The sequence below is a fragment of the Camelina sativa genome, chromosome 18, assembly GCF_000633955.1.
Source record: "Camelina sativa cultivar DH55 chromosome 18, Cs, whole genome shotgun sequence".
NCBI classification, from domain to species: domain Eukaryota; kingdom Viridiplantae; phylum Streptophyta; class Magnoliopsida; order Brassicales; family Brassicaceae; genus Camelina; species Camelina sativa.
This window is the reverse complement of record NC_025702.1, coordinates 1,172,684-1,196,970: the sequence shown is the minus strand read 5'-3', so window position 1 is coordinate 1,196,970 and position 24,287 is coordinate 1,172,684. Positions and strand designations below refer to the sequence as shown.

At 34.6% G+C, this 24,287-nt stretch overlaps 5 protein-coding genes across 6 annotated transcripts; 4 read left to right on the top strand and 1 right to left on the bottom strand.

Annotated features, from left to right (window-relative positions):
* On the top strand, window positions 341–1,337 carry LOC104760234 (RING-H2 finger protein ATL30). Its single transcript, XM_010483124.1, has one exon. The coding sequence runs from the start codon at window positions 419–421 to the stop codon at window positions 1,292–1,294; it is 876 nt and encodes a 291-aa protein (XP_010481426.1). The 5' UTR covers window positions 341–418; the 3' UTR covers window positions 1,295–1,337.
* On the top strand, window positions 1,678–3,303 carry LOC104763042 (pentatricopeptide repeat-containing protein At5g46680-like). The gene has a single exon (XM_010486461.2). The coding sequence runs from the start codon at window positions 1,772–1,774 to the stop codon at window positions 3,176–3,178; it is 1,407 nt and encodes a 468-aa protein (XP_010484763.1). The 5' UTR covers window positions 1,678–1,771; the 3' UTR covers window positions 3,179–3,303.
* Window positions 6,333–8,234, top strand: LOC104760232 (transcription factor bHLH71-like). 2 transcript variants are annotated; one of them, XR_762878.2, is made up of 4 exons: window positions 6,333–6,739; window positions 6,954–7,421; window positions 7,615–7,783; window positions 7,887–7,978. XR_762878.2 is itself a non-coding variant. In XM_010483123.2 (3 exons), exons 1-3 carry the CDS (start codon window positions 6,377–6,379, stop codon window positions 8,043–8,045), a joined length of 990 nt encoding a protein of 329 aa, XP_010481425.1. In that variant the 5' UTR covers window positions 6,333–6,376; the 3' UTR covers window positions 8,046–8,234. The 2 variants fall into 2 exon arrangements, 1 of the variants encoding a protein (XP_010481425.1); XM_010483123.2 differs by lacking the exon at window positions 7,615–7,783 and having other exon boundaries at window positions 7,887–8,234.
* LOC104760231 (protein TORNADO 2) lies at window positions 20,056–21,824 on the top strand. Its single transcript, XM_010483122.2, has 2 exons — window positions 20,056–20,746; window positions 21,317–21,824. Exons 1-2 carry the CDS (start codon window positions 20,249–20,251, stop codon window positions 21,626–21,628), a joined length of 810 nt encoding a protein of 269 aa, XP_010481424.1. The 5' UTR covers window positions 20,056–20,248; the 3' UTR covers window positions 21,629–21,824.
* On the bottom strand, window positions 21,881–24,033 carry LOC104760230. The gene is made up of 4 exons (XM_010483121.2): window positions 23,819–24,033; window positions 22,826–23,023; window positions 22,519–22,737; window positions 21,881–22,332 (listed from the first exon to the last, which is right to left on the bottom strand). Exons 1-4 carry the CDS (start codon window positions 23,879–23,881, stop codon window positions 22,126–22,128), a joined length of 687 nt encoding a protein of 228 aa, XP_010481423.1. The 5' UTR covers window positions 23,882–24,033; the 3' UTR covers window positions 21,881–22,125.

Here is a 24,287-nt window from a genome sequence, read left to right as displayed (position 1 = left end):
TTTTCAGANATTCTCAAACTGTTGTTTGCGTTTAGTGTAAGTTAAAATTGTATTCAAGTAGTGCGTTACCGTTTAAAAGCTTTTTTTTTTTTCAGCATGCTATTAAAAATAATAACTTAAATTTAATCGACCCTTGTTACAACTTTTCAGAGTGTATGTAGCTTATGCGGTTTAATCGTCAAAACAATGTCACTAAAGACTCGTTCAATGCAACTGAAATCAATCACACACACGACTTACAAAACTCATTTCTAAATTAAGTAAACAAATTCTAAGCACATACACTCTCTCACATTGTCACCATACACAAATTTTAACACACTTAAGAAAACTTATTAAATTAAACAGAAAATATATATCACAAAACCAAATAAAACATTTTGTCGGAGATAAACCATCTCCGACACACTTTTCTTCAATGCCGATTGCACAACCGATCAATCGAAACACTACTTCTCAATATCCACCGCCACATTACAACAAACCGCCTCTAGTCATAATCCTAACCGTGATCCTCCTCGTCGTCTTTTTTATAGGTTTCTTCGCTCTCTATTTTTGCAAATGTTTCTTCCACACTCTCACCGAAGCTTGGAATCACCATTACCGCAACGGATTGTCCGAAAATCAAACTCAAGCACAACAAGACAATAATCCTGGTCCACCACCGGCTAACCCTGGTCTAGAGCCACACGTCATCCAATCCTTCCCTACGTTTCCATTCTCATCCGTCAAAGATCTTAGGGAAGACAAATGCGGTCTCGAATGCGCGATTTGTCTTCTTGAATTCGAAGAAGAACACATCCTCCTCCGGCTCTTGTCAACTTGTTACCATGTTTTCCATCAAGAATGCATTGATCGATGGCTTGAATCTAACAAAACATGTCCTGTTTGTCGCCGGAATTTAGATCCGAACGCACCCGAAAACATCAAAGAGTTGATCATCGAAGTCATACAAGAAAACGGACATGAAAACCGCGATCAAACGCCATCTCTTCCAAACGAGGTTATGTTGTCGAGACAAAGTAGTAGTAGTAACAACGAAGGAAAGATCGAGACGTTACCGGATAAGTTCTCGAGATCGAAAACGACTGGTCATTCAATTGTTAGGAATAAACCGGAGGAAGAAGATAGGTATACATTGAGGTTACCGGATCATGTAAAGATTAAGGTTACGAGAAGATATAACAATAATCAAACAGAGAGTTGTATTTCGTTTGGTGAGCTTATGAGAAACAAAGGAGGCCGGTTTGGTGAAGTTTCTGGTCAATCACTTGTACCGGAATCAGGAAGTTAAAAAAAGATTAACAGTTTTTGTCGTTTTTAAAAAAAAAATTAACTAGTTCATTATTTTGTTGTTGTTTTTTGTATTTCTTAATTAGATAGGTTTTTTTTTTGGGGGTCAAAATATAGGTTTTAAGATACATTATCCAAATGAGTTTAGAAAAATTGATAGTTCATGTCAAACAATTTTTGTCAACTATAACCTAAATTTATTGTATGTTGTTACTTGTTAGTTGTTAGTACTATTTTTAGTAATGATAACATCTAAAGACACTCTTATATTTTATTCAAATATTATTTCTGTTTCGTATATACGGCGCCGTTTACTTGCGAGTATTTTATTTAGTATTAGACGACGACGTTTATTGAAAAGACCAAAGATTCATTTTTTTTTTTTTTTTGCCTTTTATCTTGTTCGTCAAGCTCTGTTTCCAAATTCAAGTTTCTTTACAATGTGGTGGATTCGATTTATTAGTTCATCTCTCGAAGAATGGTTCGTGGGTTAATGAATTTCCCAAGAATCTCAACCAAGTTAATGAACATATGCCTTGATTCTCTCTGTAAATTCCGAAACTTGGAGAAAGCTGAATCCTTACTCGTAGACGGGATCAGATTAGGTGTTCTCCCCAATGTTATCACTTACAACACTTTAATCAAAGGGTACTCTCGTTTCGTCGGGATCGATGAAGCTTACGCTGTAACTCGTCGTATGAGAGAAGCTGGGATCGAACCTGACGTTGCTACTTACAATTCATTGATCTCCGGAGCTGCTAAACAGTTGATGCTAAATCGTGTACTCCAACTGTTCGACGAAATGCTTCACTCAGGTTTGTCTCCTGATATCTGGTGTTACAACACTTTGATGTCTTGTTACTTCAAATTAGGGAAACATGGTGAAGCGTTTCGGATTCTTAACGAGGATATAGAGTTAGCTGGGTTGGTTCCTGGTGTTGATACTTATAACATTCTTCTTGATGCGCTTTGTAAAAGTGGTCATACGGGTAACGCGATTGAGCTCTTTAAGCATCTGAGGACTCGGGTTAAACCTGAGCTTATGACTTATAACATTCTCATCAATGGTCTTTGTAAAGCGAGAAGGGTTGGTTCCTTGAATTGGATGTTGAGAGAGCTCAAGAAATCGGGTTACACTCCTAATGCGGTAACGTACACAACAATGCTTAAAATGTATTTTAAGACTAGGAGGATTGAGAAAGGGCTTCAGTTGTTTATGAAAATGAAGAAAGAAGGTTATACCTTTGACGGGTATGCGAACTGTGCGGTTGTTAGTGCTTTGATTAAAACAGGAAGAGCAGAGGAGGCTTACGAGTGTATGCAAGAGCTTGTGAGAAGCGGTACACGGAGTCAAGACATTGTTTCATACAACACGTTGTTGAATCTGTATTTTAAAGATGGGAATTTAGATGCGGTGGAGGATCTATTGGAGGAGATTGAGGTTAAAGGATTGAAACTTGATGATTACACGCATACGATTATAGTCAATGGTTTGTTAAACATAGGTCATACAGGAGGAGCTGAGAAGCATATGGCATGTATGGGAGAGATGGGGACGCTGCCTAGTGTCGTCACTTGTAACTGTATGATTGATGGGTTGTGTAAAGCGGGTCATGTAGATCGTGCGATGAGGTTGTTTGCGTCGATGGAAGTTAGAGATGAGTTTACTTACACTTCTGTTGTGCATAATCTATGTAAAGATGGGCAGCTCGTATGTGCTTCGAAGCTGCTATTGTCTTGTTACAATAAAGGAATGAAGATTCCGTCATCGGCTAGACGAGCAGTGTTGTCCGGTTTACGGACGACGGTATCTTACCAGGCAGCAAGGAAGACACATTTTAAAATCAAAGCAGCTATTGAATCCAATGCATTAATGTATCCTTAAAGACTTTAGAAACTGTATCTTATAGAAGAAAAATATTGATTCATCCATGAGCCTCAAGCTCAAGGGTCATCGGAAAAAATAGTATGTTATCGATCAATATACCCGATAAGATAAGAGAATATAAACCAAACCTTGTTTAACAACACTAGTGACTTGAGATCAGTTATATGTTTAAGAGCTCTTAACTATATCTAAATTTGATAACTTGTAAGGCTAAATGTAAATTCTATGTGTTTAATTTAGTTATTTGATTAGAGGTTGGTTCAGAGGACACCAAAGCAACTTCAGGAAAATGACCAAAGACGCCACTTTTGGAACAACTGGTCCCAAAATGAAGCCATGTTACTCATGTGCTGCTTCTGAACACAGTTAAAAAGCTAATCTTTGAACTTTGAACCTTCTCTATACGACTTTTAACTATTTGGGTTCCTTTTTGTTTTTAACAGAAAACAGTAAGAAATTTTGTTTTTGGCAGAGGACTAAAGATAAGACTGAGTCTACCCTCTCGACGTGGACAAATCTGACAAAACAACAGTTTCTGCTCTTCGTCCTCTTTGTTGTTATTGTCTCTCTCTTTCTCGGAGTTCGTAAATTGATACACTTTGTTTACTCTTAATCTCTCTATACATAAGTACAAAGATCTATTGCATGTTACGTTAGAGATGATGCATTCATCAGAAATGTTAAGAGACATGAACACGTGTTTGTTTGTTGATGCAACGAATCAGATTAGAGTAGACACGTTTTCTAGGTTTGGTAAAACATTCACAGGAATCTTCAAGATAAATTCTTGAGAATAGATAGAGACGTTGGAACTTGGTAAGCAAACGGTCTTTGTTTCTTGTCAAAGAAATTTTCAGATTGTGGTTTGAATCGTTTCGTTAACTAATAAATTGAGACTGATTGATAATTGTTAAGTGTGTAATATACTTATGTAGTTAGCTTTTGCAACCGAACCAAATCAATCAAAATGCATTAAAATTTATTATTTAGTTAATTATATGCAAATATACATTTCAATATACAATTCTAATTTTAGTTATATAATTCTAACCAAAATAAGTATATTTATTGAGAATAATAAGTTTAATAAAAATGAAATAAAAACACACACGCTATATACTACTAACCAAAGAATCCAAGCCACTAATATGATTCTTAAAAGAAACACACTCTTGCTATATTTCCGTATGCTATAAAACAATATTGTTGGTTTTTCGTTTGCTATTGTCAAATTCGTGAAAGTTAATATTCTCGTTATTTAATGGATACTAGAGCAACGTTAACGGTCATTGTTGAGTGTTAAACGAATAAAAAAAATTTAGTAGTTGTGGTCTAATTATTTAGTTGTTAACTTGGTTTTGTATGTTTGATCAATTGTAGAATTTTGCATGGGGTGTTTTGTTTCTGCTACCAAAAACATTTGATAGATCTTGTGTCCGGAGCTATTGTCTAATTCGTGAAAGTTGACGTTTTTTGTTTTTATTTTTGTTTTTGAGAGATCTGACAATTTGTATCAGAAAAAAACACAGAAAAGTACAGATAGTTTAAAACTAAATCAAATAAATAAAAATGAATAGAGAAATTTTTTTTTTGTGTAATCACGGGTTGTGTTTTTTACCTTCTTCATAGGTTCTTCTCTGGTCCTTCTAATGTGCAAACAAAACTGACTGATGAAATGGAGACAGTCCTTTTTTAATTATAAGCGTACAATTGCAATTAATAATTTATCACTTTTCCCAATATCATACATATACAAAATATATATCTTATAGATATTGTACAGAATTTAAGCACACAACAAATATATTCAAGAGGAATATATAAATAGGAAATGTGAAATTTTGCTTTCTTCCAGCACTAATTTGTCTCTTTTTGTGTATGTTATTGTCCGGTCCCCACGGTCCAACATTGCTAAATACCGAACCGGTTTTGGTCCCATTTGTTTTTCCTTCTTGAGTCGAATATTTGGAATTTCCTCTCCATTTCTATGATTGAGTTTGAGTGTTACTTTTTTTTTTTTTTTTTCGAATACAATACGTACCACAGATTTGCATTCTAATTTGTCTTCAAAAATATCAAATTTGATATACAAACAGTAATTCTCAAAAATATCATATTTGCTAAGATTTGAAGCTCCCATATATAGAGTTTGAAAATGCAAACAATTGCGTTAGCATTTCTGTATAGATTTCTGAATTTTGGAACTACCAAGAATTATGTATGATGATGTATAAGATTCTTTAGGGGTTGCTTCTTGAAAAACTGTAAGAATAGCTAGAGGTTATTTAGGGTAGTAAAAAGGGTAAATTAAGTGAAAAAGAGAGAATGGTCCAGAGTTTCGAGAAAATAACAAGACCTTAGACTCTATCTGACCCATCTCACGTGCCACCAGCACTCCATTGCTCTTCCTTCCTTCTCAAATCCTTTTCTGATCTATGAAAATGTATACATGTGCATTTTATATATACACTATGAATTGGAAAAGAAAAATAAGAATTCATACATATTCATTTTGGAAGATGATTACAATTTACACAGCTTGTGTCATTTTTATTCTGCGGACTCTTATACATCTTTTATGACCGGCGGTCAATAGTAGCATACATCAGTTGAATTTAGAGTCAATCATTATCTACTTTATGAATTTCATTTCCGAATTCTTATTAAAAATGAATATATAATGGATAGATGTCTCAGATTTTAGTAAGTTATCTTTTTCTTGTATATTGAGAAATCATATGATCTTCCTATTATAATTTAGGTTTGTAATAAGTTAACTAAAATTTACGAACTGATAATATATGTGGAACCATAAAAATGATTTATGTGATTATGCATGTTTTTATCAATGGTCAAACTATTACAAAATAAATGAAAAAGTATGTGATTCAGCAAAGTTGATAATTAACCCTTCCATGATAGTACCGATCACAATCAAATAATGTCTCACATGTACACACTCAGAGCACCATAGCTTCAACATTTGTCATTTTTTTTCTCATTTAATCATTGCCTTTTATTTTTCCGAAAAATGTCGTTTTCGTCCGCAAGTTTTTTTTTAAAAACTGAATATATATATATATATATATATATATATATGTTTTTTCAAAAATTAGAAATTAGAGATTTGGAGTGTTGCTATATAAATCAATGGTACTTGGTAATTCAATAAGGGAATAAACGACGTCAAGAGCAATGACTCTAGAAGCTTTATCATCAAATGGTCTCTTAAACTTTTTGCTCTCCGAAACTCTTTCACCAACTCCATTCAAGTCTCTCGTTGACCTCGAGCCGCTGCCGGGAAATGATGTCATCATATCTAAGAACACAATTATGGAGGATATATCTCGTCAAGAATCTCCACCACCACCGCGACAACCACCGGCCACAAATCGAGGGAAGAAGCGGAGGAGGAGGAAACCTAGGGTTTGCAAAAATGAAGAAGAAGCTGAGAATCAACGAATGACTCACATTGCCGTCGAAAGAAACAGGAGAAGACTAATGAATCAACATCTCTCTGTCTTACGATCTCTCATGCCTCAACCTTTTGCTCACAAGGTTCAGTTCTTATGGATAATTTCAAAATTCTTATTAAGTTGTTTACGAATTTTAAACTAGGGTTTCAATTTTTTTGAGAATTCAGAAAATTATGAAAATTTTCTCTTTTCTTTTATATATGAAAGAATCACTATAAAGGTTTCAATCTTTAAAAAGTTTTTTTAATTTAATGTTTTGGGTTCACTTATACGCGTTTATTACTTTTCGTTGAAAGGGTGATCAAGCTTCAATAGTAGGTGGAGCCATAGATTTCATCAAAGAACTCGAACACAAGTTACTATCTCTTGAAGCTCAAAAGCTTCACAATGCTAAACTAAACCAGTCGGTTACTACTTCAACAAGTCAAGACTCAAACAGCGAACCGGAGAATCCACATCAACAGTCTCCGCTATCGATATCACAGTTCTTTCTTCACTCCTACGATCCGAGCCAAGAGAATAGGAACGGCTCAACAAGCTCGGTGAAAACCGCTTTGGAAGATCTCGAGGTAACTCTAATCGAAACACATGCTAACATCAGAATCTTGTCGAGGAGGAGAGGTTTCCGGTGGAGCACGATGGCCACTTCTAGGCCACCGCAGCTTTCGAGGCTGGTGGCTGCTCTACAATCGCTTTCACTCTCGGTTCTTCACCTTAGCGTCACAACAATGGACACTTACGCTATTTACTCCATCAGCGCTAAGGTAATAAATCAACTTATAACCGTACTAAACTGGATTAGTTCAAAACTTCAAATGCAAGTTTAGCATTTCATATTTCTGCTACTTACTCTGTCAGTACTAGGGTTATATAAGCTCTTATCATCTTAGTATACACAAAACAAAATTAAACCGGACTAAACCGAATTTGTGGGATGTTTTTGGGAATGTATGTTAGGCATTTAAAGCAAGACGGGTAGATTATGTGCCGTCCAAGGGACAGAGCATATAAAAGGAATGTCTATGAACTCTTAACTAGATTTGGTCCAACATTTATTACCATACTTGGTGGAGTCATTTTTCTTATTTTTCACCTATTTCTTGAAAACAGGTTCAATTATTGCCACGTGAGTTGATAACAATTTAAACCTTTTTTTTACAAATTCACATAATGTTATTTTATTTAATATTTGAAATTTTATATCATTTGTTTTAATTGGATTGTAAAAGGTGGAAGAGAGTTGCCAGCTAAGTTCAGTAGATGACATTGCAGGAGCAGTTCACCACATGCTAAGTATCATTGAAGAGGAGCCTATTTGTTGCTCATCAATGTCAGAACTACCCTTTGATTTCTCTTTGAATCACACAAATGCCACTCATTCTCTTTGAGAAATCTTTTTTTTGGTTCCTTTTTTAACATTTTAGTTTTATTTATTTTTTACATCTTTTGTGTTCAGAATAAAGAAATCTTACTTCTTTCTTTTTAATTTCCTAGGTTCTTTTCTGACTCTTGTAAAGGCTAAATGTGAATTATGTGGATTATAGTGGACCTTAATACGTTAGTTGTTTTACTCTTCTTTTCGTGCATTTTCTGATAGTAAGTTATAAATTAGTACACTTGTCACACTTTATGTTTAATTTATTTATCAATCATCACATTTGGATTGCTTTGGGTTTAATTTATTTATCAATCATCACATTTTTCAGATAGGTTATCTTCTTAAGTATTTCGTTTATATGAAATTCCAAGGGCTAAAGAGACGTGATATGCTCAAATTTACCCTAGACCTACTCTCTCAAATTAAGAGGTCACTGTAATACTTAGGGATCAAATTTCACAAAGACTCAAGTGTACACAATAAATTATAGAGTTTTCTAATTAAGCTAAACAAATTTATTTAAATAAATAAAAGCAATGCAAAATATTAAATAAAACTGTTGTAAATTCAGAAGATCAAAAAGCTAGGTCCAGGGAATTTCTCAGGAAATTACAAAATATTAAATCAATAATTAAATAAAGCAATTAAAAATCAGATCTAGAACTCTAAACTCTTCTGTAAAATAAATCAGTTCTCACTGCAAATATTATCTAAATTTAAAACCAGAAAATTCAAATCTCTTTGTAAAATTCTAGGTTAAAAATAGGTTTAGATTGTTCACAAAATTACTAAATCAAATCTCTTTGCAAGAAGTAATTTTGCTCATCAAAAGGTTTTATCAGGAAAATCAATTATATTCTCATATCAATCAATAATCCTAAGATCTAAATCCAGATGGCTAATCAAAGATTTAGCATTAAAAACAACCTATCATGAAGATCTAGAAAGATAAAGAATCCTAAATAAACAGATCTAATAAATCATAAAATCCCTATGAAAAACTCTGAACCTAACAAGAAAACTACTCAAACATATTCAATGAAGAACAAAACATAATTCTGAATAATAATCAATTGAAATTAAAAGAGTAAAGAGGGAGTTCAAGAATTCTTCTCTCAAAGCAGTTCAAATCTCTCTCCCAAAAGCTTCCAAAATCTCACAGGGTTGCAGAAAACTAAAACTTGCTAGAATAAAACTTCAGGGTTTGTAAAACCTAAAAATACTATTTATATGTCCTAAAACACGTCAGGGACTTGTGTTACAAATATGGAAAACTTCGGGCAAAATTGTAAAACTTCCAATTTGGCTTCTCTCGTAGACAAACAGAGGTGTCGATCGATGCTAAGGTAGTGTCGATCGATGCTCTAACTCTGATCCGACTCCAAGTTCTTTTCCTTTGATTAAATGCTCCAAAATCATCCAAATTGCTCCATTTTGCTCCATCCGTGCCAAACTCCTAGAAAACCTGCAAAGACTCAAAAACATCCTAGAAAACAAATCAAAAGACTCAAAAAGACTCCTTATATCATGGTTAAAAACCATGATATATCAACTCCCCCAGACTTAGCCTTTGCTTGCCCTCAAGCAAAACAGAAACTTAGACCTGTGAAAGAGGTTTGAAAACACATAAACTCATTTTCTCTCTAAGGTAATGTCATGATCATCCAAACCATAATATATATGCTTAGCAGACAAATCCAAATCGAACCACCATGTACTTCTCCGTTGACATTCATAGCATCCCAAATTCAAACCAAATTTCACTACTTCCTCCATTAAGCCTTCATTGGTGCGTCTCATCAATTTGATTAATGTCAAGAACCTTCTAGACTCATTCTCGTACTATACCATAACAAGCAAATATAACTTTTTACAACATGTGGTATTCTTCCTCTCCCCCAGACTTATTCTATTATTATCCTCCTTTGATCTTTGTTGTTGTTTTTTTTATTCTTTTTCTCAAAGTTGTAGGCGAATAATGGGGTCATCGGTAATTTACCTACCTCTGGCTTCCAAGGTTTGTGTGATCATTCGACTCAAGAATAGAATAATGAGCTCACAGGTAATTTACCTACCTCTCTAAACTGATCAAAATCATCTCATCTTTTATTCTCTTTTTTTTTTTCTAAACAAAGCTCTCAAGAATAATCTTTTCAACTTAAATAAGGGAGAGGAGTACCATTTTCTTTTGAAAATCTTACTTGTCAGGTATAAACAAGGAGTCAAGCTCTATGAACATCAATCTCCTTGATGAGATAAAAGAAAAGTGCAGAAGTTACCTCAGGCTTTTATGAATTCTGTTGGAAATTTGGATGTCTCTGGTTTACTGGTCAGCCATTAGATTTTTCATTAGTCGGATTAGTGGATTCAATATGCAGTNCTCAAAGTTGTAGGCGAATAATGGGGTCATCGGTAATTTACCTACCTCTGGCTTCCAAGGTTTGTGTGATCATTCGACTCAAGAATAGAATAATGAGCTCACAGGTAATTTACCTACCTCTCTAAACTGATCAAAATCATCTCATCTTTTATTCTCTTTTTTTTTTTCTAAACAAAGCTCTCAAGAATAATCTTTTCAACTTAAATAAGGGAGAGGAGTACCATTTTCTTTTGAAAATCTTACTTGTCAGGTATAAACAAGGAGTCAAGCTCTATGAACATCAATCTCCTTGATGAGATAAAAGAAAAGTGCAGAAGTTACCTCAGGCTTTTATGAATTCTGTTGGAAATTTGGATGTCTCTGGTTTACTGGTCAGCCATTAGATTTTTCATTAGTCGGATTAGTGGATTCAATATGCAGTATTAATCAACCAAGGCAATACACCTAAAAAGAAAAATCATAGTTCCCAACACAATTTTGAAAAATTTGACTCAATAAAAAAAAATCGGTTTTGACACACTAAAGAACAAAAACTATGTTAGTAGTTAGTATTAACCTCCCCCAGACTTAAGCGACACTGTCCCCAGTGCTTTCAAGTAAGAGGAAAGCTAAAAAAACAAAAACGTATTGAAAATTGTAAGGAAAAGATGAACTGTTTCTGGGTTACCATGGGGCGTCGACCGATACCATTTCAGTGTCGATCGACACTCATCACGAATGGTGTTTTTGGCCGTAACTCCTTGTTAGTTGCAGATAGTTGTGTTGATGGATCAATCCTTGGATGATTATTCTGTTAAGAGACACTCAAACACAAGTTAAAAGCAACATGATAGATAGATAGTTCATGATTTCAAACAAAACTGACTCAATGCAAAAAGAAAAATGACTCAAAAGGAAAAGAAAAACCTATAAGTGGGTTGCCTCCCACTAAGCGCTTGTTTTTAGTCATTTGCTTGACTGTGTTGAAGCTCAGGCATCGGGTGGATCATAACGTGGCAGTGAATGCCTCCCATAGCATGACCTTTTCATCCAAGGTGGTGTATAAGCTTTAGGTGCATGAGGTCTGCCAAGGATGTGATGAACAGGACCAAGGCGGGATTTAGGATTGAGTTTGCTTCTTTTATGTCCTGCAAAATCATCAACAGATGAAACAAGCGCTCTAAGATAATCTCGTGGCTTGGTTAACTGCAAAACAGTTTTTGTATCTTTGAAAGCCTTGTTGATGATAAGAGGGGGTTTGGGTGAAGAAGATGCATACCTTTGCTTTACCTGAGGACTATGGAGTATGGAATTGGGAGGTTTCTGTTTGGAAACATGTTTCTGACTAGGAGCAACTGTTTTGGACAAGTTCGGTCTCGGATGTGGAGGGGTGTCGACCGATGCTAATGTAGCATCGATCGATGCTAAGCCTGAAACTCGTGTTTTTTGAACAATTTTGCAACTAACCTTAGCAATCTGTGTTTCCAATACAAAAATGTCATCTACCAGCAACTTGTCATGGCTCAGAACCTCATCATGGTCTCTAGTACTGATTAGATGATCTCCACTCCAATCTTCAAGCTTAAAAGCTTTCTTACTCACTTTCTCAGCAGTCTCCAACTCTTTGACATACCCAGCAGTAATGTCATCATGAAGTTCTATGAGCGGATCATCATCAGAAGCAATTTCCACAGAAAATGTCTGACCATCAATAGTAGGAGCTCTTCTCAGCTTATGCATCTCAAAGTTCATAACCAAACCTTCCACATTCAGTGCTATGTTTCCCTTCTTCACATCTATGATGGCACCAGCTGTAGCCAAGAAGGATCTTCCTAATATGAGAGGGTCTTTAGGCTCTTTATCATACTCCAGCACCACAAAGTCAGTGGGAATCATGAAGTTTCCAACCTTAATTGGAATATCCTCTACGACACCTTCAGTAATTCTTTTGGATCTATCAGCTAAGATAAGAGCAATCTGAGTTGGCTTGAACTCTGTCATCCCAAGTTTCATAGCAACAAAATGTGGCATCAAGTTAATACTAGAGCCTAGATCACAGAGTGAGTGAGCAAACCGTTCTGCAGAGATAGAACAATCAAGTACAGTAAAACCTCTATAATTTAATACTCTATAAATTAATAAACACTATAAATTAATAAATTTTACTAGTCCCAAGTCGGGACAGTGTAAAAATTAACAAAATTCGATAAGATAATAAGATAATATTTTTTTTGAAATCCCCATGTAAAATATAGTCCCAATAATATCATAAATTAATAATCATGTAAATATATATATATATATATACTGATATAGTAAAGTATGTTTCTCTTAAACCTTATATATATAAAAAAATTGTTATGTTGTATCTTCAAACTATAATAATATAAAATATTCTATAACATTTCATAAAACAGCTAAAACTTTTTAAAATTTTCAATTTCTAAATATGCATCATTTACATTTTTATAGTTTGATAGACTATTAAAATACGAGAATTGATATTCTTATTCATAAATTTGAATATTTATGTCATATGTATAAGTGAATTTGTCTATAATATTTGTAATTCATTGTCAATAATATTTTTTAATTATTTCAAATTCAATTCCAATACCATAAAATTTACAACATCCAAAATTCTAATCTTATTTTGCAAAAATTGTCTCAATTCATAGTTTTTTAAAAATTAAACAATTCAAAATATACCTATAAATTAATAATTATTAATTTACACTATAAAATAATAATTATTAATTTATAGATAAATTAATATCACTATAAATTAATAAAATTTCTTGGTCCCAATATTATTAATTTATAGAGGTTTTACTGTACAAAGCTTCCAGGGTCTGGTAATTTCTTTGCAACTCTACATTGAATTATTGCACTCACTTCCTTAGAGACAACCACATCATGCTTTCTCTCCTTCTTCCTCTGTGGAGGCCGGTTCAAAAGAACTACACTGACATCCTTGGTAAGCAGTGCTCCTTCCTCAGGGCTCAAACCATTGGATACCATCCTCTTCACATACCACTTAAAAGGTGGTGAAAGCTTAACTGCATCAATCAAAGGCATCTCAATCATCACCTTGTCCATCATTGTCTTGCATCTAGCTTCCTCCATCTCCTGCTTGGACTTTCTTGGCTTAGGAAAAGGAATCTTAGGTTGGTATACCCTCTCAACTGCTGGAACCTGAGATTTTGCAGTTTCGGGTTCTGTCTGAAAGGGGTGTCGACCGACACCCAGGTGGTGTCGACCGACACCCAGGTGGTGTCGATCGACACCATCATCTGGAGTTGAAAAATTGGCCGATTTCTCTCCTAGTTCTGCAGAAGTAATTTCACCATCTTCTTCATCCCTCACTAATATGGCATTGTAAGCATGCTTGGAGTTTGACTCAGTTCTTCCAGGGAGAAATCTCTCTTGCCTTTTAACAGACCCAACAGTCTGGTCAACCTGATTTTCCAGCTTCTTGACATGAATGTTCAAAGCACCAATCCTCCCAGTAAGCTCATTGTAGACATTATCAATCTTCCCATTGAATGTCACTGATAATTGTTCCTGATCTTGCAAAAGTTGCTCTAGTATAGCTTCCATTCTACTTTCAGAAGAAGTCTGTGGAGGAGGAGACTGATAAGAAGAGTTCCCATAGGTTCTAGTATGACCATTGTTTTGTTGCTGCTTCTGGTAATCTGGTTTAGGAGTGTAGCCTGAAGAGTTCCCACTGTAAGGCTTGTTGCTTTGTTGATTACCGAATCTCTGACCCTGATTCACATATACAAAGTTGACATCTGCTTCTTCATTCCCAGTCGCAGGTTGTGGCTCAAATGATTCAACTTCAGCAGTAAAGTGAACTGATTTCTTACCAACCAGAAGATTGTGAACTGAATCCAGTTTGGCATTAACAGAAGCTAGTTGTTTTGAATCAAATCCTCCATGCAATCTCTTCCTTTCAGTATTTGCTCTCTTAGTGCTATTGCTGGAAGCCAAATTCTCAATCAAAGCTTCAGCATCTTCTGGGTATCTTGTCTGGAAGTTTCCATGGCTTGCAGCATCCAAAGCTAGCTGATATTCCCAGTCAATCCCTCTGAAAAAGATACTCAACAGCTGCACTCTTGAAAAGCCATGGTGTGGACAATCCCTTTGATATGCCTTGAATCTTACCCAAGCTGCCTTGAAAGCTTCATCTGGTCTTTGCTTGAAGGAGGACAGCTTGACTCTCAGCTCATCTGACATTGCATCATCATAAAAGTAATTGAGGAAAGCCACCTTTACTTGTTGCCAAGAGGTCAAAGATCCAGTTGGCAACTGTTTTAGCCATTGAGATGCTTCTCATTCAAGTGAATATGGGAAAAGCTTGCAGTAGATGTAGTCTTCAGTTACTCCATTGGCCTTGATACTGGTCACCAAGTCTTCAAAATGCTCAATATGGTCCAAAGCCTTCTCATTTGGCAGGTTAGAGAAGGGTCTTTGTCCAACTAGCTGGAAGTATGCAGGCTTCAGCTCAAAGTCATTCCTTGAAAATGGAGGTGGAACAATTGCAGAGCGGTTTTCATACATCAAATCAGTTCTGTTGAAGTCTGCAATAGTCCTGATTAGATCCCGATTTTGATCCTGTCTTCGAACTGGGTTGTGGACGTGGTTGGTAGCTCCACGTCCGTCTGCTGGAGGCGGGTGTCGATCGATACCCTCTGGTTGGCGTTGATCGACACCAAGGTTCTGATCCGCAGCGATAACAACTTCAGCAATTACGTTGCCATCCGCATCAAGATTTTGGCCCTGCTCGTTGCGCAAGTGGCCCTCTTGATCCCTTAAAGCACCATCCCCATCACGTATCAGAATGATTGTGTTAACCATCTTCAAGGATTTGGCTGCTTTTCTGATCTCACGCTAAAGTTTTCCCAACTCTTGGTTTGTAAGCTTCACAGTAGGACCAGTCTTGTTGCTCCTTGTGTGAGGTCTAGGAGGCATGTAGCTGAAACACACAAGAGAAAAGAAACAAAAGCGTGTTAGTTGAAAATAAAAAGAAAAAATTAGACAAAATCAAAAAATCAAATCTAATNCCAAGCTGCCTTGAAAGCTTCATCTGGTCTTTGCTTGAAGGAGGACAGCTTGACTCTCAGCTCATCTGACATTGCATCATCATAAAAGTAATTGAGGAAAGCCACCTTTACTTGTTGCCAAGAGGTCAAAGATCCAGTTGGCAACTGTTTTAGCCATTGAGATGCTTCTCATTCAAGTGAATATGGGAAAAGCTTGCAGTAGATGTAGTCTTCAGTTACTCCATTGGCCTTGATACTGGTCACCAAGTCTTCAAAATGCTCAATATGGTCCAAAGCCTTCTCATTTGGCAGGTTAGAGAAGGGTCTTTGTCCAACTAGCTGGAAGTATGCAGGCTTCAGCTCAAAGTCATTCCTTGAAAATGGAGGTGGAACAATTGCAGAGCGGTTTTCATACATCAAATCAGTTCTGTTGAAGTCTGCAATAGTCCTGATTAGATCCCGATTTTGATCCTGTCTTCGAACTGGGTTGTGGACGTGGTTGGTAGCTCCACGTCCGTCTGCTGGAGGCGGGTGTCGATCGATACCCTCTGGTTGGCGTTGATCGACACCAAGGTTCTGATCCGCAGCGATAACAACTTCAGCAATTACGTTGCCATCCGCATCAAGATTTTGGCCCTGCTCGTTGCGCAAGTGGCCCTCTTGATCCCTTAAAGCACCATCCCCATCACGTATCAGAATGATTGTGTTAACCATCTTCAAGGATTTGGCTGCTTTTCTGATCTCACGCTAAAGTTTTCCCAACTCTTGGTTTGTAAGCTTCACAGTAGGACCAGTCTTGTTGCTCCTTGTGTGAGGTCTAGGAGGCATGTAGCTGAAACACACAAGAGAAAAGAAACAAAAGCGTGTTAGTTGAAAATAAAAAGAAAAAATTAGACAAAATCAAAAAATCAAATCTAATGGTAGATCAAAGAGTCCCTAGCAACGGCGCCAAAATTTGATATGCTCAAATTTACCCTAGAGCTACTCTCTCAAATTAAGAGGTCACTGTAATACTTAGGGGTCGAATTCCACAAGGACTCAAGTCTACACAATAAATTATAGAGTTTTATAATTAAGCTAAACAAGTTGATTTAAATAAAGAAAAGCAATGCAAAATATTAAATAAAACTGTTGTAAATTCAGAAGATCAAAAAGCTAGGTCCAGGGAATTTCTCAGGAAATTACAAAATATTAAATCAATAATTAAATAAATCAATTAAAAATCAGATCTAGAACTCTTAACTCTTCTGTAAAATAAATCAGTTCTCACTGCAAATATTATCTAAATTTAAAACCAGAAAATTCAAATCTCTTTGTAAAATTCTAGGTTAAAAATAGGTTTAGATTGTTCACAAAATTACTAAATCAAATCTCTTTGCAAGAAGTAATTTTGCTCATCAAAAGGTTTTATCAGGAAAATCAATTATATTCTCATATCAATCAATAATCCTAAGATCTAAATCCAGATGGCTAATCAAAGATTTAGCATTAAAAACAACCTATCATGAAGATCTAGAAAGATAAAGAATCCTAAATAAACAGATCTAATAAATCATAAAATCCCTATGAAAAACTCTGAACCTAACAAGAAAACTACTCAAACATATTCAATGAAGAACAAAACATAATTCTGAATAATAAGCAATTGAAATTAAAAAAGTAAAGGGGGAGTTCGAGAATTCTTCTCTCAAAGCAGTTCAGATCTCTCTTCCAAAATCTCACAGGGTTGCAGAAAACTAAAACTTGCTAGAATAAAACTTCAGGGTTTGTAAAACCTAAAAATACTATTTATATGTCCTAAAACACGTTAGGGACTTGTGTTGCAAATATGGAAAACTTCAGGCAACTTTGTAAAACTTCCAATTTGGCTTTTCTCGTAGACAAACAGAGGTGTCGATCGATGCTAAGGCAGTGTCGATCGATCCTCTAACTCTGATCCGACTCCAAGTTCTTTTCCTTTGATTAAATGCTCTAAAATCATCCAAATTGCTCCATTTTGCTCCATCCGTGCTAAAGTCCTAGAAAAATTGCAAAGATTTAAAAACATCTTAAAAACAAATCAAAAGACTCAAAAAGACTTCTTATATCATGATTAAAAACCACAAAAACCATAATATATATATCAAGATAGATATTTTATGGAGATAGTTATCCAATTTAAGATTCTAAGTTCTAACATGCAAGCGACTAATTCTAAATAAGTATTTTACGTACGTGTTGTTATCGTACGTAAATTATGATGTAAATCATTGTGTTCGGTTGCTTATGTTCCATTATCATCTACATCGACAACTCTATTTTATGGACCAGTGGCCCATATTAATAGTTTATGATATGGGCTTTGTTTTGTGTATCCTGCACTCATTCAGTCTATACACGTACACGATGAACTTTTTCATTATTTAGTTGTTCTGTTCATTCCTTATCATTTTCTACTCCACTCGAAACCCAATGTTCTTGTTGTATTCTTGTACTCGTATAAAGAAGTGGAAATCTTGACTTTCTTCACGTAATAAAGATTCTCTTCATTATCTCCAAATATTATTTGAACTATTCACAATAATTCTTTTCTTTTGTCATGTCTCTTTTGGATATTGAATTTGGTCAACCTGTTCACATTTTCCTCATATACTATCTGGTTCGTACGACGAAAGTATTGTGTTGTTTATTATTAAATGGAAACAAATTTATTTTGTTTTTGGACTGTATGCATATATATTATATACAATCAATGTCTATATAAAACGAGATTAAGAGATGGATATAGATTTTTGTTTAGGTTTTATTTATATATTTTTATAGTTTCTTTAATTTGAAAATGAGATAAAATTTATATAACTGTTTGTTGAAAGTTGAAACAATAGGTTAAATGATCTTTTTTTTGTTCATTAGCAAAACACTTTTTAAAGAAGCCTAATGCTAGATTAGACATCGCACTAAGATTGTCATCTAATAATGAGGATTAAGAAATATGATCCTTTCCTATGGGACAAGATATTTGCATTGGCTCTTCCTCACAAGAGATGCATTCGCAAATAAAGTTCTTCATCTCCTCTTGAACCCAAGGTACCTTATATTTTTATTTTCGCATGAAAAATTTGTTCAACTCATAAGAGCATCCACCACCCTGTTATGAAATATCAGAGTAGAAAAATATGCTCATAACAATTGAAATTAAGCTGAATGAATTACACAATATCTTTTAGGTTGTATGAAGATTTTCTTGTGGTTGGTTACTAGAATTGATTTATATCTAGTATATAGCTTTTGTTATACTGAGATTATATACTTGTATGTTAAGTTTTTTTTTTAAAGGTTATACATATTGTTTCCTGTTCTTGAAAATACAATATAATTGCAATAATAATTTAATTTGAATTATACAAATATATTATTTTTATAAATAAAAGTTTGTAGTGAAAATCTTAGTCATCTCATTAATATGGTTAGATTGTCTATTAATTTGAAGATAATCTATAAAAAAATTGCAAATATAACTTTTCTTGTCTTTAATAGATTAGAAGTTTGGAAATATTTTTGTGTTTCATTATATACCCAAACAACTTTACTAGTTTGTTTTCGGCAGTAAGTTTAAATTCAATGCGTACTTGTTTGTTTTATTTCAGCAAAAAATATTAACTTTCAAATTCATTCCATCATATAAGCAGCCTACTTTTATAAAAAGAAAACGAGAATATCAATACAGCAGAAGAGATCAACAATGGTGTTGATTTTTTTTTGAAACAAAGAGGGGAATACCTTGCGGTGAAATGGTTCCTCATGTTGAACATCTGAAACACTGATCCTATAGGTAATATGTAAAGTTAATGATTTTTGTGGTTTGATGATTCTATGGTTAAAATAAAATTATTATTTTCATTGTAGAGAAGAATGGTACATCTAAAATAAAAAATCGCTAGTGAGAATTGATACAGGAACGATGCAATTCTGACTATGGGTTTTTAGTTAATTTTAACATTTTCTAACATGAATTGTTAAATTATCAAGAATTTATCATTATAAGTTGTTCAGAAATTTCTAAAAACATAAATGTAAGCGAAAATTTAAACAAGATTAAAAAAATTACGGATTAGTTTTCAAATTTAGAATAAGCTTATTGAAATTATTTAACCAAAAAAAAAAAAGAATTTTGTTCAATTTATAAAATAATGATTTTTTACTCATCTTAAATACAATAATAATGAAAGCATAATAAATACACTTTTAAGTATTTTTCATTTTGTGTGTCATCTACTTATCTTCCGAAAATTTTCTTATGATTAGTTCATTAAAATCTTAGCAAAAAAAAAAACTCATTAAAATCAACATTATCTTGTATTCACCTTTGCTAATTATCAAAATTTGAAAACTATACACTAATTTTTAAAATATATTTTAAAAAATGCAATCTGTAGTTTTGATATTTTCAAAAATGTAATCTATAGTTTGATTTTCTTTTTCTCTTTTAAGAAAGATATAGTCAATATACCTAATTTAAGAAATGATAAATCCACTTTTTTTTTTCCTTTTCAAATACTTAGTTCCTTTATTATATAGCATGTTTCATTTTCATCCCACATGTAATCTTTTCTCTCTCTAAGTTATTATTACCATTACCCTGCCTAAATCCCCACAAACCAAAAAAAATATTTATATAACATTATTTACTTTTCACACATGTGAATCTTTTTCTTTTTTATGTCTCTCTGTCTCTCTTTCTCTCTCCCTCTCTCAAAGTTATTCTTACCCTAAAATCCATTTCAAGAACACAAAAACCAGAGTTTAAAGTTTCCTCTCCCCCAAAAAAAGATGCCTTTGAGCAACAATGTAATCGGTTGCATAAACTTCATCTCCGTCCTCCTCTCCATCCCGGTCATCGGCGCCGGAATCTGGCTAGCCATGGGAACAGTTAACTCCTGCGTCAAGCTCCTTCAATGGCCAGTTATAATCCTCGGGATCTTAATCCTCCTAGTGGGTCTCGCTGGTTTCATCGGAGGGTTTTGGAGAATCACGTGGCTTCTTGTTGTTTACTTAATCGCCATGCTTGTTCTCATTGTACTTTTAGGTCTTCTTGTCGGGTTTATTTACATGGTAACCATTAGAGGCGCTGGTCATCCAGAGCCAAGTAGAGCTTATCTTGAGTATAGCCTTCAAGATTTCTCTGGTTGGTTACGTAGAAGAGTTCAGAGATCTTATAAATGGGAAAGGATCCGTACTTGTTTGAGTACTACTACTATCTGCCCTGAACTGAACCAGAGATTCACTATGGCTCAAGATTTCTTCAATGCTCGTCTTAGTCCCATTCAAGTAAGTTTCTTACTTGTCTTTTTTCAAGATTTTGTTCTCTTTATGGTTTTTGTGATATGAAACATTGATTGTTCACTAATCGAAGAAAAAGTAGGGTGTAAATTGATAAAAAAAAAAGTATGGGGTGAAAGTCGAATACCCAAGAAAAGAACAGGGGTTGTAATGGAAGATAAAATTGGTGCTTTGCTTGTTAGGTTTGTCTAAAATAAGACTGAAAAGTATATCCTTTAATTTAAATTCTTAAATTCATATGAAGATCTCTTTTGTTTACAAAATTTCAAATCTAGGGGGTGTAAATTGAATTAAATAAGAAGTACAGGGTAGAAATCCAATGGCCAGGAAAATAACAGGTGGATGGGGGTAATGAAATTATAAATTATAAATTATAAATGATTCTTAGCTTATAGGCTTTGTGGGAACAAAAACTGGAAAAGTTTAAACCTTTTAATAAAAATTATAAAACTCCCCAACTTTTCTAGATTCTTCCACTAGGTGCATTTTGGTACAACTCTTTTGACCCCAATATTTTATATCTTATTTAAAATCTAACTCCGTTTCTTTTATTTTCAGTCTGGTTGCTGCAAGCCCCCAACAAAATGTGGTTTCACATTCGTAAACCCAACTTATTGGATAAGTCCTATAGATATGTCTGCTGATATGGATTGTCTACAATGGAGCAATGATCAAAACACGTTGTGTTACGGTTGTGATTCTTGTAAAGCCGGTTTGCTCGCAAATATTAAGGTAGATTGGTTAAAAGCTGATATCTTTCTCCTTTTGACGCTTATTGGATTGATCATCGTTTACATCATCGGGTGCTGCGCCTTCCGAAACGCCGAAACTGAGGATATTTTCAGGAAGTACAAGCAAGGTTATACATGATCGATATGAGAAGTTAAGCGGCAAAACTGAGAGGAATTTTTATAAATTTATTGGATTCCTGTATTTTCGTTTCTCTACGTTTTGGCCCCTGTAGTCTGTTTTATGTATAACTACTACCAGAACATTTGCTTTGTAACATGAAGAATATTTTGTATAATCTCTTTGGTTTGGGTTTTGTGAAACTTTGAATATGTAATCCGTATTCCATGTATGTGATTCTCGTTATTGTTAGGTAATCTATCAAAAACCAAATTGAAAAAACACCATATTATCACTCACTGTCTAGTCTCATTGCACCACACTACCACTTTACACAAGAACGTATCAAGAAGATAAATACACTTACTACTATCTTTAGGCCTTTCTTTGGTGGTATAGACACTTAAGAGAAAGTTCAAACCCTGCATCTATAAAGCTATATAACCTTTGCCGGAGGAAGTCTCTAAATATATTAAAGAACCCTGAAAACATTACAAGAGCTTTTTCTTGATCCAATCTCAACTCACTGCAGCTCGGTGAGGAATTCCCTTTCTTTGTCGCTTTCGGAGAGAACCAGGAGGAAATTGAGGTCTTTGTGGGCTGACACACCGCAGATTTGAATTGTCATTCTCTACTCCTGAACTGTTATTCTCTAATCCAGAACTGTTGAGAGAATTCTCTGATTCATTCGGTCTCTTCTCAAAGCTTCCAGATGTTCCAGCAACCTTTTGATTCAATTGCCACAAAACACAGAGAAGAAGTTTATCAGATGAAAGACTATTTCGCTCAGAAAAAAAAGAGGACCAAAACTCTAAAGTTCAAAAATTTTCTTCTGTAACTAGAAGTAAGTAACCCCAAAACAAAAGAAAGTTTGGTAATAGATACTCGGAGTGTAAGTAGGTATATGATACCTTGCAGCCAATAGAGCAGAAGCGGAAGCCATTTTCAGAAAGGCTACGATCACAGACCTTGCAGTTATTAGTAATCCCTTTACCATGCCTAGGCTGAGGCCTCTCTTTCAAGAAGACAACCTTTGCGCCATTGATCACATATGACTGAATGCCTGATATGTCTAAGTGCTTCTGTATCTCATTGATCCTTATCACATTATGATAAGATGATATCCTTATCTGCAGCAAACCAACAACTTCTTAACATTCAAAGCCAAGAAAAAGAAAACAATAAGAGAACTTTGGATAGAGAAATTGCAAAACACACCTGAATGGTACGATGGTTCTTGTGGTGAGGAAGACAGAGAGAACAAAGCGAGTCATTGGTACAGTCTAAGCAATACATATTGCATTCGCTTTTAGGTGAGTGTCCATGAAACTGGCATTGAACAAAAAAATGTTCGTTTAGTAAAGGTTTCAACCAATGAGGCCACTTAAGTTCTTCTTCCTCAAGTCCACCAGCTCCCTGCAAAACACCATTAACAACATAACTCATTATTATCCCAAAGAACTCAAAACAATATAACTTTCAATATATAATCTAATACCAGAAACACCATTGACTTCAACATATCGAAACAAAAGTCTCCTCCTTTACATAGACTTGAGAAGACTCTTGGTTTTATAAACCAGATTATCAATAACATTTTTTATAATCTTGCAACCAAAGATAATAAGGAATCCCCAAATTCGTCTCGGAGAATATATTCTGGCTTTTTAAGTTTTTTTTTATAAAAACATAAAAACAAAAGCAATTTGAACGGCAACAAGTACGGAATCGAAAAACACGCCGTGAATCTAGTTCGAAGAAGATCCTATTTACTAATCCTAAAGATTCGTCTTTCTGCTCCATTTCCCCCAATTTGAAACCCTAAACTACATTATTCAATTCAAGCACTTCAAGCCTTTGGTTCTTCGTGACACAGAAGGTAATAAAGTAATGAATCAATAATGACAAAAAGATATGAAATTTCAAAAGAACATTGTTTTGCTTCTTCCAATAAAATCGAAAGCATTGTTCTTTACACCAAAAACAGAGCATTTGAACATCTGAAAGAAAAAAACACAACTTTTCTTGTTTTTAGTGAAAAGAAACTCCAAGTCAACCAAAACCCAAATCTTGTAATTGATAATTAAATGAGCAGAAGATTCGTATGAACACAAAGAGTACACATTTCGTATGAACACAAAGAGAAGACAATGTACAAAACAGAGTATGAACAATGTAATAATCTAGAAAAGGGTTAATGAATAGAAATACCATTAATCTTCTGTTCTTAGGTTTGATTTCTCGATTTGGGTTCTCGTAATCTCCAATCGCCATTTCAGAATGCAGTTAAAAGACCAAACCTTTTTTCGAGTCAGCACCTAAACTTTTTTTACTCAAAAAGGTAGGTTTTTTAGAGAGAGAGAAAGGGGTTTAAGAAAGCGAAAGAGTAGAGAGAGAAAGAGAGAGAGAGAGAGAGAGAGAGAGATTTGTTTCTTTTACTTGCAGCGAAAGAGTTTGAAGAAACGAAGAATTAAAGAGAAAGAGCCTCGCCTTCTTATCTCCTCTCCCAATGTCGACTAAAAAGTATTCCGAAGCTAATTCCGAACCTAAAGCCCCGAGCCTAAGAAGCGTTGGGTTCAAGGAACCATCCTTTGGTCTTTCCTTGGAATTTTCTTCTTTGATTTGATTTTTTCTCTTTTTCTTTTTTTTTTGGTATTTTTTAAAAGTATCTTTCTGTCCT

Excerpts from the sequence above, each read along its gene's own strand:
- LOC104760234 (XM_010483124.1), top strand. The coding sequence starts at position 419 with ATGCCGATTGCACAACCGATCAATCGAAACACTACTTCTCAATATCCA.
- LOC104760232 (XM_010483123.2), top strand. The coding sequence starts at position 6,377 with ATGACTCTAGAAGCTTTATCATCAAATGGTCTCTTAAACTTTTTGCTC. Across the intron at positions 6,740-6,953 it reads CTCAACCTTTTGCTCACAAG|GGTGATCAAGCTTCAATAGT; the intron begins GTTCAGTTCTTA and ends TTTCGTTGAAAG. Across the intron at positions 7,422-7,886 it reads TTTACTCCATCAGCGCTAAG|GTGGAAGAGAGTTGCCAGCT; the intron begins GTAATAAATCAA and ends GGATTGTAAAAG.
- LOC104760230 (XM_010483121.2), bottom strand. The coding sequence starts at position 23,881 with ATGGCGATTGGAGATTACGAGAACCCAAATCGAGAAATCAAACCTAAG. Across the intron at positions 23,024-23,818 it reads CTAAGAACAGAAGATTAATG|GGAGCTGGTGGACTTGAGGA; the intron begins GTATTTCTATTC and ends GGTGTTTTGCAG. Across the intron at positions 22,738-22,825 it reads AGAACCATCGTACCATTCAG|ATAAGGATATCATCTTATCA; the intron begins GTGTGTTTTGCA and ends GGTTTGCTGCAG.
- LOC104760231 (XM_010483122.2), top strand. The coding sequence starts at position 20,249 with ATGCCTTTGAGCAACAATGTAATCGGTTGCATAAACTTCATCTCCGTC. Across the intron at positions 20,747-21,316 it reads CTCGTCTTAGTCCCATTCAA|TCTGGTTGCTGCAAGCCCCC; the intron begins GTAAGTTTCTTA and ends TTTTATTTTCAG.
- LOC104763042 (XM_010486461.2), top strand. The coding sequence starts at position 1,772 with ATGGTTCGTGGGTTAATGAATTTCCCAAGAATCTCAACCAAGTTAATG.